Genomic DNA, 14,017 nt, shown 5'->3' with positions numbered 1-14,017 from the left:
CTTACCATTTCATCAAGGGGAGGGGGAGACCCAAAGGGATAAAAAAACACTGGGGGAAAAGGTAGCAGCGGCGCGAGCAACAGAGGAGTACAAACAGCAATTTAGGTTCAGTGGCTGAAATGAATGTGTTACGAGGGACGAAAACAGGAGGGGATTTCTTGATCAACAACAGCCTAGAAGCAAAGTGTCCAGCTGAACACAGGATAGGAAATTGATCCAGCTCACCCTCATGCTGAGAGGCACGGAAGGAAATCCTGCCTGCCCACCCACCCCCCTCTGCAAATCCCTAGAAAGCGTGGCACCTTCTTTCTCTCCCCCCCCCCATCCTGACTGCCACAAAGCAACCTCCCCCAATTAAACCCAATGTAAAAAGATCAAGCAGATTGGTATTCATTTTTTTTTTAAAGAAGAAGAAGCCAAAACACAGATTTGGGGAGATTTTAGTCTAATCAACAAAGCATTGAGAGAGGGCTTATAACATACTTCTCTGGGTTTCTCTTATCTGTGCTCCATGGAGCCAACTTAAACGAAGACCTGTCAAAGGAATAGGGTGGTTAAAGAGCTATGCGCCACCAGTTGCAGGCGTTATCACATTTCTACTCCACAGGACCAGGTTAACGGGCGGAGTGGCACCCCTCCACCCCCACATCCGAATGCCTCCATCTGCTGTGCGGGTCATGTCCCACCCATCCCTGGACCAAGGTAATCTTCCTTGTGTTAGGAATTCTAAACAGAAGTAGAGGATGGGGACGAACCAAAGGAAGAAGTGACACAAGGCATCCTTCTGAAATGCAAGTTCAGGGAAATAGGACAGGGGAACGCAGTGGTCCCCAAAATTTTTTTCACTGGGGACTGGTAAACGATTGATAATTTTACTGAGGCCCAGGGGGGGGGGGTAGTCTTTTGCCAAGGGACTTCCCTGCCGCCACCTGAGCCCCTGCTCCAGTTGTTTTACCATCGGCGCCCATGACTTCCCACCACCCACTGGAGGGCACTGCCAGCAGCAGCTGCGCAGTGCCATCTCGAGTAGGAGCCCCAGCCATGGCAGCTGCCAGAGAGCACCAAAGGTAAGCTGGCAGCAGAGTGGCAGGGCAGCCCGCAAGGCAGCAGCCAAGGAGGAGGGTGAGGAGGAGCCGTGGCCCAGTACCGACTGATCCACGGGCCGGTCCTGGTCCCCAGACCGGGGGTTGGGGATCACTGGGGGAACGGAATAAGACATGGCTGAAACACTTTGTGCACCATCTGGATAAAACCTATTCACTTTGGATTGGTGAGCAGATTCAATGTGCTGGGTAGGGAGTGAACATGAACACAAAAATGCATGGGGATAAGGAAGTCTTAATTTTCATGTCTAAATCAATGAGAAATGGACCATCGAAGTTGGTTGGCTTTATTTCACTAGGAATTTTCAGCAGTCTCAACCCTTTTTGCCAGATAGCTGCTATCTCGAAATTAGCAATGTAATAACATGAACCACTTGAGAAAATGAGTTTTGAATGTTTTATTGAATAAGCAGAGCTGACCTTATTCTTTGAAACTAGCCTAGGTTGATGCATTTTTATATGCTTTTGGATTTAATTCCACAGCCCAAATTGGCATTTGCGAGTCACTTCGCAGACAAAATCCTGAGACTTCGCCATGACCTTCCTCCAACTTTAGACACAGTAAGTGAACTAGAGGCCCCTTGGCCATCTTTGGAGAGAACACTGAGACACTTCAGACGACTCTCACTAAATGAAGTAGACAGGATGCTAGCAGCAATGAGGCCAAACGCTTGCCCACTAGACCAGTGGTCCCCAACCTTTTCATCACAATTTTACTGAGGCCCGGGGGGGGGTAGTCTTTTGCCGAGGGACGTTGCCGCTGCCGCCACCTGAGCCCCTGCTCTGCTTGCTTTCCTGCTGGTGCCCCTGACTTCCTGCTGCCCACAGGGGGGTGCTGCCAGCAGTGCCAGCCATGGCTGCCACTGGAGAACACCAAAGGTGAGCCGGCGGCAGAGTACCAGGGCAGCCCCCAAGGTAGCAGCTGGGGAGGAGGACGAGGAGGAACCGCGACCAGGAGGAACCGCGACCAGTAGGAACCACAACTGATCCACGGACCGGTACCGGTTGGGGACCACTGCACTAGACCAATGTCCATTGTGGCTCCTAAAAACAACAGACTTAAGGAGCCCCATCCGGGAAATAATCAACCCTCTCAATAGGAGAATTCCTGGAAGGATTAAAAGAGGCAGTGGGACGCCCCTTGCTCAGAAAGCCATCTCTGGCTCCGCAGGAGCCTGACAACTATCGCCCCGTTTCCCATCTAGTGTTTCTGGGGAAGTTGGTTGTAAGGGCTGCTGCAGACCAAATATCAGCATTCCTGGAGGACAGCATTCGCTGAGGTTGAATCCAGCCAAGTCGGAGGGCCTCTGGCTGGGCCAACACAAAGAGAAAAGGATGATACAGCTACCAGCACCGCACTGGTGCCCACGGCCAGGAGCTCGGCATGATTTTGGACTCCTCTTTATCAATGGAGTCCCATATCATGAAAATAGCCTGCCTGGCATTTTTCCAGCTGCATCAGGCAAGGCAGCTGGCATCTCATCTCTCAGAGGCAGACCGACTGTCACCACTAGATGCGACTTCTGCAACTCACTTTATGGAGGGCTGCCCTTGAGACTGCTCCAGAAACTCCAGCAGGTTCAAAATGCAGTGACACAAGTCCTGACAGGGACACAGTGGAGAGCACATAGAATCACAGAATCATAGAGTTGGAAGGGGCCATACAGGCCATCTAATCCAACCCCCTGCTCAACGCAGGATCAGCCCAAAGCATCCTAAAGCATCCAAGAAAAGTGTGTATCCAACCTTTGCTTGAAGACTGCCAGTGAGGGGGAGCTCACCACCTCCTTAGGCAGCCGATTCCACTGCTGAACTACTCTGACTATGAAAATTTCTTTTTTGGTATCTAGCCTATATCGTTGTACTTGTAGTTTAAACCCATTACTGCGCGTCCTTTCCTCTGCAGCCAACAAAAACAGCATCTTGCCCTCCTCCAAGTGACAAATACTTTCAAATACTTAAAGAGGGCTATCACGTCCCCTTCTCAACCTCCTTTTCTCCAGGCTGAACATTCCCAAGTCCCTCAACCTATAGGGCTTGGTCCCTTGGCTCCAGATCATCCTCGTCACTCTCCCCTTACCACCTCTGCCAAGCCAAACTACTAGCGCCCTACCTGGACCCAGAGCACCTAGCCACAGTGATCCATATGACGGTCACCTCTAGACTGGACTTCTGCAACTAGCTCTACGCAGGCCTACCCTTATCCTTGATCCGGAAACTACAACTGGTGCAGAATGGCCAGGATTCTCACTCAGACATCATGGAGATCCCATATCCGGCCAGCACTCCAAGAAGGAGGAGGAAGAGGAGGAGGAGTTGGGTCTTATATGTGAGGTGGGTGAGGCTGAGAGAGCCCTGATATCACTGCTCGGTCAGAACAACTTTCTCAGTGCCGTGGCGAGCTCAAGGTCACACAGCTGGTTGCATGTGGTAGAATGCAAAATTGAACATATCTTGCCAGATTAGAAGTCAACACTCCTAACCACTACAGCAAACTGGCCATACACGGTTTGGGCCCAGTGTATTTGAATCATAGAAGACTGCCTACCTGCCTATATCCCCAAAAGAGTCTTACACTCCGCCACCTCCAACTGGCTGCAGATCCCTGGCCTCAGAGAAGCGCGTTAGACCTCAACAAGGGCCAGAGCTTTCTCGGTCCAGGCCTCCACCTAGTGGAATAAGCTTCCCTGAGGAAATCAGAGCCCTGCCTGAACTTCCACAGTTCCACAGGGCCTGCAAAAGGGAGCTCCCTCCACCAGGCATTTGCTTGAGGCCAAACTGACTCGGAGAATCTGCTGGTCCCCCCCTCAGAAATCCTTTCATGACTGAACAATTTGCTCTCCCCACCATTGTTATTCATGTTGTGCTGTAATTGTTACTGATTTGTATTGTTGTGTTGAGGATTGTATAATGTTATAGTGTTATCATGTTCCATGTAAAGTTATGCAGTGTTCCATGTAAACTGTCCAGAGCCGTAAATAATGGGCAGTATAAAAATGCAAATAAATAAACAAACAAATAATCTTTATAAGAACATGAGAAGCCGTGCTAGATTAGGCCAATGGCCCATCCAGTCCAATACTCTGCATCACACAGTGGGCAAAACCTAGGTGACTTCAGTAGGTCCCACCGGTAGGGCCAGAACTCCAGAAGCCCTCTCACAAAGAATACAGAGCATCATTGCCTCAGACATAGTTCTCCATCTTTATTGACCATGAGTGAAGGACCTGCTAGCAGGAAAAGTGATGGGACTGTGTGGCAGGAACCCCTGCCCTGCTGTAAATGGAGAAGTCACCAAAGATATGGAAGATATCCTTTGGATTCTGAAAAACCTTTAGATTCAGAAGCTGATTCTGGAGGTTTTTCCAAGTCTTAGGTCAGACTTCCTATCCTGGATACCCCAAGATACCTTGATCATGTCAGATCTTGGAAGCTAAGTATTAGGATGGGAGATTATCAAGGAAGACCAAGGAAGAAGAACGGCAAACCACCTCTGAACATCTCTTATCTATATGGTTGACCTAAGTTGGCTACGACTTGGTAGCACTTGCCACCACCAAGATCAGTCTATGAAAGAATCATAGAATCATAGAATCATAGAGTTGGAAGGGGCCATACAGGCCATCTAGTCCAACCCCCTGCTCAACGCAGGATTAGCCCTAAGCATCCTAAAGCATCCAAGAAAAGTGTGTATCCAACCTTTGCTTGAAGACTTCCAGTGAGGGGGAGCTCACCACCTCCTTAGGCAGCCTATTCTAAAGAGAAATAGGTTCGAAATTCCCATGGAAGCTTCCTTGGTGACCTTGGCCCAGTCACTCTGAACTGAATCTACTCTTTCCAAAGGGGGCTGAGGAGATAATGGAAATGGGAATACAATGGATGCCACCTTGAGCTTCTTGGAAAGAGAGGTGGCATAAAAATGAAATCAGTAATTGTTTTTCTATAATACAATTTGCTAACTTTATGACACTGGATCTTGTAAATCCATTATAGTAAACAGTCGATCTCTCCACTGGCACAGGGAGCCTTCTGTTTTGATCCCCATCAGCAGAAAATGTCACAGTTTGAAAACAGATCCACGGAATCCAATGTTATACTCCCAGCATGATCAGATCATGAAGGGCAGGGATCAATACCAAATGAGCAGGGATGGAATGAAACAAAGGGCTCCAGTCCATTGCCTAAAACACCTGCAATGTGAGATTGCCTCATCGGGCTGATAGCCCTCACTGCCCAAATACATTCCCACTACTTCTGAAAGCTGTGCTAGTCACACCAGTCCAAGGCGCAAGGTCCATTTCTGTGTATGGAGTGCTGTACAAACACAAAGCAATATGCCTGGCACACAAAGAACCTCCACAGAACTACCTAATGCAGTTCACTTTGCCTACTCAAGCTCTAGCTGAACACTGCAGTGAAATGGGTCACTTAGATCTAACAACCAGTTGAAGCCCATTTCAATTATATCATATCACTGAGGGGCAGAGAAGCATGGGAAAAAAATGAGCAAGTGGTGATAATTTTCCCAAGCCATGCTCTTGGGCCCCTACATATGCTTTTCATTTTGAAATGGAGTGGCCATTCCTGGGGTCAATGTGGGGAACAAGAATGAGGGACACAGTAACTTTTGCAAACCACAGGGGGAAAACACAGCCACTCTCTGATTATGAATGTGTCGCAGAGAAATAGACACAGATGAGGAGGGCTAATCTGTTTCTGTTCTACATCAATAGCTCCATAACAGTCCAGGCTCCCAAGTATCGACAAAATACATATGCTTTTATTACTCTTCATCTCAGAGAAGGGGACTGCTGCTGTGCTATTGATGCCCACATTCCCCCTTTGCATGTTCTCACTGTGAGGAGAAAGCTTCTTCTTCGCTACTTATCAATGCTGGAGAATTGGTGTGGGCCAGGAAGTAGTGCAAGTGGCCATGGCACGAGGAGCCAAGGAAACCAGATACCACCTTGCAATAAGGCAGCAGAAGGTGGTGGGGAACCCAGTGATGAGGCATATTTGGGGACCTCATTTCAGGAGACTCCGGCAATCCCCTCCTGGGCTCCACTCCTCTTGCTTAGCCTCTTTCACAATATACAAGTTCTGGCTGCCCAACTCACAAGCCCCACAGCCTCCTCGTTGATCTGCCAGTCAGTTATAAAAGCCCAGTCTTCTGCTTGCTGTGGTTCCCTCCCCCCCCACCTAAGGATGGGGCCAATGTCATTGCAGAAATAACATATAGGTTCTGCCACAGTCATCCAAGCAGATACACCCCAATACATTGTCTTCCCCAAGTTTCTCTTGCAGATTGAGATGGTGGGGGGAGGGAGCGGTAATTCTGAAGTTTGGCATGCACATAGTCTTCACAATGGGTCCTATCCAAAGGAGATCTTTCCTGGGTGAACAGGACTTCTGCTAACCCTTGTGTGTGTGCGTCTTCACTAATTCCCCCAAGTCCACTGTGGCCTTGCGTACTGTGCTGAACACACTCTTGGAGCAGCATTTCCAAGGGTCAGTGGGCAGCAGCAGGAAAGGAGAGGTGGGAGCATTCCAATCTCCTTATTCCGGGCTGGATGCAAATCTCAAGGCAGGATACACAGTTCATGTCCCTGCCCATTCTGCCAGACAGAGCATGTGCTACCGAGGCAAGCTTCACAGGTGACTGGGAATCTGAACCTAGGGCTCTTTAGCCTAGGTCCAAAATTACTCTACTCCACTACAAGTCACTAACTCTTGACACAGAAGAAGGTGACAGGAATATCCTGCTGTGCATAAGATCCCACCATATAATTGGCACCATTATTCACAAAGAGAAAAGCATAATTCACTCTCAGTAACCCACCGGGTTTCTACATCTTGCCCACACAGACATCAAACAAGCATAAGGGCACAACTGCGTTTCTTCTCAGTCTTGGCTAAACTGTGTGGCTGGACACTGATTCCACGGAGAAGGAATGTCTGTGATCCCAGGTGTGAAGTCATGGCATGCTTAAGTTGTGGCAAAGTATTGCAAGGCACCAAGCGAGTCATGATGAAGGCAGTGACCCAAGGGCTCTGTCTGCAGGAGCCGCTGGTATCTCCCTACCTAGTCATGATGAAGTGGCAGAGTTAAACTCTGCTTTGCTTGGTATCCTGACCAGTGTTGAGGCACCTGTGGACAGTGCTTATGCTTAAGCTTCAGGTTCGTCTAGAGTTGCTGCAACGGAATCTCCCCTAGACATCTCAATCAGGCTAGCTAATTGCAATACATGCACTAATAAGGAAACACACCACTGAAAATTTTGGGCAGCCTTTGGGAGAGAGTTAATGACTGAAAGCTAAACATCTTTCATTAAGTGACTTTGATACTTTACAGCTATTACTCTGGAGCTTTTATTGGCTGCTGTACATAATTTACGTGTTAAGAATTGGTGTGTGTTAAAACCAGACCTTTGAAGAAAGCCCTATAAGGGCCAAAACGCATCCATCTATTGGTTCCCATAGTGCATAGCATACTGGTTTGCAATAGCCTATGGCCTGGACATATGTTTTTAATTCCTAGTTGTTTTTTAAAAATTGTGCACAATAAAAGTAATATAATTTTAACAAAAATATAGACGTTCAACTTTTGTCGGTCCAAACTGTTTCCAAATGGGTTTTTTTTGTTCTAGCTAAGACACCCACAAGGTTACAGATTGTCAATTCAGCCTCTCCTGAAGGATGTAAAATGTCTTAGAAGGAAGAGGAAAGTGAGGTTGGATGGCACATAGCACCCCAAATCAAGCTTGGGAGGATGCAACAGGTAAGAATGGATGGGAGAATGTTGGATATGGGGTGGCTTTATTTGTATTCAGCTACTGGCAAAAAAAGAGCCTCTTGTGGCGCAGAGTGAAAGCTCTGCCCATGAGGCTGGGAGTTCAATCCCAGCAGCCGGCTCAAGGTTGACTCAGCCTTCCATCCTTCCAAGGTCGGTAAAATGAGTACCCAGCTTGCTGGGGGGTAAACGGTAATGACTGGGGAAGGCACTGGCAAACCACCCCATATTGAGTCTGCCATGAAAACGCTAGAGGGCGTCACCCCAAGGGTCAGACATGACCCAGTGTTTGCACAGGAGATACCTTTACCTTTTTACGGGCAAAAAGGGTTCTGGAGATGGGAAGAGAGATTAATCATTCCAGGTGAACCTACTGAGCCAAGACAGGAAGTTCTGAATACACAGACAGAAATCTGGGGTTACATTCTCAGGGCTGACTCTCAGGTTCAGTTAAAAAATAATCCCTTTCCTCTCCTCCATGGCACAAAACCCCAACTGATACAAATCAGACATCCTCCCCACAGAACCATGAGGCAGCCGTGTACAATCTGAAACATGCTTTGCCATCAAATGAGTCCATTTCCCTCTGAAACTCTCAGTACCTAACAGAGAGCAAGAAAGCAAAGACAGCTGGAATGCATATGGCTGTTTTACAGCCCCAGCAGAACTACCATTTCAGCCTGAAATAGGAAAGGAGGGGTGGCTGAACTCATAGGCCATGCTCACGCTACCCCCTCCCCATCTACTGAACACAATTTAAGTGTAATGGTAGTCATTCTGCTGCAAAATAAGGGAAAGTACTGCATACAATCAGTCCCACTTCCAATCAACGACTGTGCCACTCAAACCTCCCCAGCCAAACTATTGCAGCCTGCTGCCGGCTTTTCCTTAACTGAGCTTGGCCCTAACAAAGGAGGTAAAACATGACAAATGTATTTTTGTCCACATAAGAAAACAGCAACACCACTATTCTCCTGCATTCAACATGACCCGTCTGATACACTGGGGTTGGTAACTCTGATCACATCATAACCCCTAGTGAAATCCTGAAAGACTTTCTTTGGGGTAAAGGTGAGTCAAGAAAGAGGACGGATGTCTGTCTTACACAGAGAGTATTCTTCAATACTCAATATTTCCATAAGCAGATGATGCCCAGCTATTTCTGTTAATGGATAACCACCCATCAACACCCCCAGAAAACCTGGCCAGGTGTTTGGGAGCCATGGCAGATTGGCTGAGGTTGAATCCAGCCAAGTCGGAGGGCCTCTGGCTGGGCCAACACAAAGAGAAAAGGGTGATACAGCTACCAGCACCGCACTGGTGCCCACGGCCAGGAGCTTGGCATGATTTTGGACTCCTCTTTATCAATGGAGTCCCATATCATGAAAATAGCCTGCCTGGCATTTTTCCAGCTGCATCAGGCAAGGCAGTTGGCATCTCATCTCTCAGAGGCAGACCGAGTAACCCATATGACTGTCACCACTAGATGCGACTTCTGCAACTCACTTTATGGAGGGCTGCCCTTGAGACTGCTCCAGAAACTCCAGCAGGTTCAAAATGCAGTGACACAAGTCCTGACAGGGACACAGTGGAGAGCACATAGAATCACAGAATCATAGAGTTGAAAGGGGCCATACAGGCCATCTAATCCAACCCCCTGCTCAACGCAGGATCAGCCCAAAGCATCCTAAAGCATCCAAGAAAAGTGTGTATCCAACCTTTGCTTGAAGACTGCCAGTGAGGGGGAGCTCACCACTTCCTTAGGCAGCCTATTCCACTGCTGAACTACTCTGACTATGAAAATTTCTTTCTTGGTATCTAGCCTATATCGTTGTACTTGTAGTTTAAACCCATTACTGCGCGTCCTTTCCTCTGCAGCCAACAGAAACAGCATCCTGCCCTCCTCCAAGTGACAACCTTTCAAATACTTAAAGAGGGCTATCATGTTCCCTCTCAACCTCCTTTTCTCCAGGCTGAACATTCCCAAGTCCCTCAACCTATCTTCATAGGGCTTGGTCTCTTGGCCCCAGATCATCCTCGTAGCTCTCCTCTGTACACCCTGATGTGATGCCCCTGTTGATACAGCCCAAAATGTCATTCGCCTTTTTTACCGCTGCATCACACTGCCTGCTCATGTTGAGCTTATAATCCACAAGTACCCCAAGGTCTCGTTCACACACAGTGTTACCTAGAAGCGTATCCCCCATCCAGTAGGCATGCTTTTCATTTTTCTGACCCAGATGCAGAACTTTATACTTTATTAAATTGCAACTTGTCCTCATTTGCCCATTTTTCCATTGTGTTCAGATCTCGTTGAACTCTGTCTCTATCTTCCAGAGTATTTGCCAGTCCTCCCAATTTGGTGTCATCTGCAAACTTAATGAGCAGTTCCTCCACCCCCTCATCTAGATCATCAATAAATATGTTAAAAAGTACCGGACTGAGCACCGAGCCCTGAGGTACCCCGCAACTCACCTCCCTCCAGTCTAATGAAACACCATTGACAGCAACTCTTTGGGTGCGGTTCTCTAACCCAGTGGTCCCCAACCTTTTTATCACTGGGGACCAGTCAACACGACAATTTTACTTAGGCCCGGGGGGGGGGGTAGTCTTTTGCCAAGAGTCTCTCGCCGCTGCCAGAGCCCCTGCTCCACTTTCCCGCTGACACCCCTGACTTCCCACCACCCACTGGGGGGCACTGCCAGCAGCAGCTGTGCAGTGCCATGCTGAGAGGGAGCCCCAGGCATGGCAGCCACCGGAGACAGAACCTGTTGGAGACAAATCCGTGCTGACTTCCTTGGATCACCAAATTGTCCTCCAGATGTTTGCAGACCGCTCCCTTTAATATCTGCTCCATTATCTTCCCCACAACAGAGGTCAGACTCACTGGTCTGTAGTTTCCCGGGTCATCCTTCCTCCCTTTTTTGAAGATCAGAATAACGTTTGCTCTCTTCCAATCCTGCGGGACATCTCCAGTCCTTAAAGAGGTCTCGAAGATGATGGACAAGGGTTATGCAAGTTGTCTGGAAAGTTCTTTGAGCACTCTCAGGTGCATTTCATCCGGCCCAGGGGATTTGAACTCAACCAGTGCAGCTAAATGCCTCTCGACAACCTCTCTGTCCATGTCAACCTGCCACCCAGACACTATCCTTTGGCTACTGCTATCTGTAGATGTTCTTAAACCCTTTGACCTGTGGGAAAAAATAGGCGCTGAGCCTTTCTGCTTTCTCTGCATCCTCCATTAGAGTTTGTCCATCTGTATCCGACAGTGGGCCTATTGCCTCCTTTATGTTTGCTCCTCACATAACTGAAAAATCTTTTCTTGTTACAATATAACTGGAAAATCTTTTCTTGTTACAACATAACACCTGTGCTTGCTGAGCTGCACTGGCTCCAGATTGGCAATTAAATCAGGTTCAAGGAGCTGGTCTTTACCTTTAAAAAGCCCTGAACAGTCTGGGGCCAGCATACCTATGAGACCGCCTTTTCCCTTATAACCTCCCAAGAACCCTGTGGACTTCAGAACAACGTCACCTCAGGGTCCCCAGCCCAAAAGAGGCAGAGTTGGCTACTGCCAGGACCTTTTTGGCCCTGGCTCCAGCCTGACGGAATGTGTTCTGGAGAGATCAGGGCCCCGTGGGACCTACATTAGTTCCACAGGGCCTTTAAGACGGAGTGGTTCCACCAGGCTTATGGTCAAGGCCTAAAATAACATCCACCAATAAAGGCTGGTATTACAATGGGAGAAGGGTTGGAAGACTGGCTCAAAATAAAAAAAAACCTGTCTGGGAAATTTTAGCTGGGTGCATAAGGAAGCTCTAAGCAGCTGATTAGATCTCCAATGGCCAATCAGACTTTTGCCAGGTGCCCAGGAATGGTGCTGGAGGATGTCAGCAACTAGAGATGTCAGGATGTAGGCTGGGCCAAAATATTTACCTGTCCCAAGGGCTTCTCCTCTTACGCTCCTCAGGCACTCACAGGCATATACCCTCCACTTACCTGCCAGAGGGCTCCCACCAAGATCCAGGGCAGGGGGCAGCAAACAGCTGTACAGCATAAGAAGGCCCTGAATCAGCATCATCAGGCTAAATGTGCTAAACAGATGCATTTCAATAGAGCAGGGGTTCTCAGCCTTGAGGTCGCGTTGCCCCTTCTCCGGGGTCCCCAGGTTGCTTCCTGCAGTTGCCATGCCGCCCGGACTGTTGTGAGCCTGTGTGCGTACGCCGATCCCACCACCGCCGGGGTCGCCGTAGCCAAGTGGTTGAGAACCACTGCACTAGAGCCTCCACTGAACAGTATGAAGTCAAATGAGCCCTTTGCCTAGGACAGCAGTTCTCAACCACTTCCATGTCGCGACCCCAACTGCAGCGGTGGTGGTGTGCGGATGCACATGCGCAATGGTCAGGCGGCATGGAGGCGTCCATTGTAATTGCTTTGTTGCCGCTGTCTATCTACCGCCACCCACCACTGCCCAACACCGCTGCCCCGCTGCCACTGGTCACCGCCACTTGCGGCCGTCACCGGTTACTGCCGCTTGTGGCTGACACCAGTGCTTACCACCGCCTACCACTGTTGCCCCGGTGCTGCGGCGGCGGCAGCCAACCAGGAGACCCCAGCAAAGGGGTCAGGTAACCCCAAATGGGGTTGCGACCCCTAGGTTGAGAACCACTGGCCTAGGACCTTATGCAGTTGCAATAAAGACTGCTGTCATGTCAGTAAAACACAAATTTGGCCCCATTTTTTAATGAAAGTGGTAAGAATTGCTTCTAGGTTGCCTGATGTTCATGGGTACCTATGCTAGCCCAAACTGTAAGCGCAAGTATTGTTATTATTAAGTATTATTTAAATTTATTTAAAGCCTGGTATTCCCACCATGAAACTTCTGGCTATAGGCACAAGGAGGCTAGCCATGGAGCACTGTCACAGCCACTGGCCAATCAACACCCCAGTCTCCTATCTCTGGCTGGAAAAGGTCACATGACCGTGTTCTGCCCATACAGGAGCATCATGAGCTGCCCTGAGGTGCACTTCTGGGACTCTTTGCATGAGCCCTAACACCATGCCATGTCATCCCCTCTAGAGCCACGGCCACATGGCAGACACCCCAGCTGACTGACCCCAAGCAGAAGAAACATGCATCTTTTCTTGTACATACCCAAACCCCTCTCCACAGAAACTGCCAGCTCATCACTTCAGCTGGCTTGGTACAGATGGTAAGGAGGACGGACATTTAGCTAAGGACAAAAGGCAAAGGAGGAGACATGCGTTGCAAACAGCACTGCCTGGAGTCCAAGAAAAGGCAGGAGGGCTGGGGTGGTTGGCAAAGTTCTCTGCCCCCCTCAAACCTCATGCTACCCACACTCAATCCCTCAAATCTAAAGACATTTCAAAACTTGGGCTATGACAACACAGACAACTGCAAATCTTTAGTGGGGGAGCACGGTTAGGGTGGGGGGAGGCAGGGAATCAAGGGAACACAGGCCCCAACTACTGCTTGCCCGAGTCTGCATCCCCCTCCAGCAAATTTTCAGCCCCTCCTCTCTAGAGACTGGCCCAGGCCAACTACAGTCTTCTATTCTACTCATCTTCCTGTAAATATTTGGTAGGCTATGTTCACTCTTGGGGGAGGAGATGGGGGAAAATTGCTTCTGACAGTGTGGCAATGCAAAAGAAGAAGGCCTGATGCTCATTCCCCTTTTCTAGAGTCCATTGACTTTCACACACAACGCTTTACTGCTTGTACCTCAAATGGGGAAAAGGAAGTCTTAATTTTCATGTCTAAGTCAATGAGAAATGGACCATCGAAGTTGGTTGGCTTTATTTCACTAGGAATTTTCAGCAGTCTCAACCCTTTTTGCCAGATAGCTGCTATCTCGAAATTAGCAATGTAATAACATGAACCACTTGAGAAAATGAGTTTTGAATGTTTTATTGAATAAGCAGAGCTGACCTTATTCTTTGAAACTAGCCTAGGTTGATGCATTTTTATATGCTTTTGGAATTAATTCCACAGCCCAAATTGGCATTTGCGAGTCACTTCACAGACAAAATCTTGAGACTTCGCCAGGACACAGTGGAGAGCACATAGAATCACAGAATCATCAGAGTTGGAAGGGGCCATACA

At 48.6% G+C, this 14,017-nt stretch overlaps 1 protein-coding gene across 5 annotated transcripts in view; it reads right to left on the bottom strand.

Annotated features, from left to right (window-relative positions):
- FUBP3 (far upstream element binding protein 3) overlaps nucleotides 1–14,017 on the bottom strand; it is a 95,980-nt gene that overhangs the window by 47,209 nt on the left and 34,754 nt on the right. For 2 of the 5 annotated variants that reach the window (XM_077306814.1, XM_077306817.1), the window contains exon 3: nucleotides 484–534. The exons of the other annotated variants lie outside the window; for them this stretch is intronic. In XM_077306814.1, the coding sequence (XP_077162929.1) occupies nucleotides 484–534 (51 nt within the window). The remainder of the gene's footprint in view (nucleotides 1–483; nucleotides 535–14,017) is intronic. 5 annotated transcript variants of the gene reach the window in all.

Source organism: Paroedura picta, chromosome 12, assembly GCF_049243985.1.
Source record: "Paroedura picta isolate Pp20150507F chromosome 12, Ppicta_v3.0, whole genome shotgun sequence".
Taxonomy (NCBI): domain Eukaryota; kingdom Metazoa; phylum Chordata; class Lepidosauria; order Squamata; family Gekkonidae; genus Paroedura; species Paroedura picta.
Note: the sequence above shows the minus strand (reverse complement) of the source record. Positions and strands in the feature narration are given on the sequence as shown.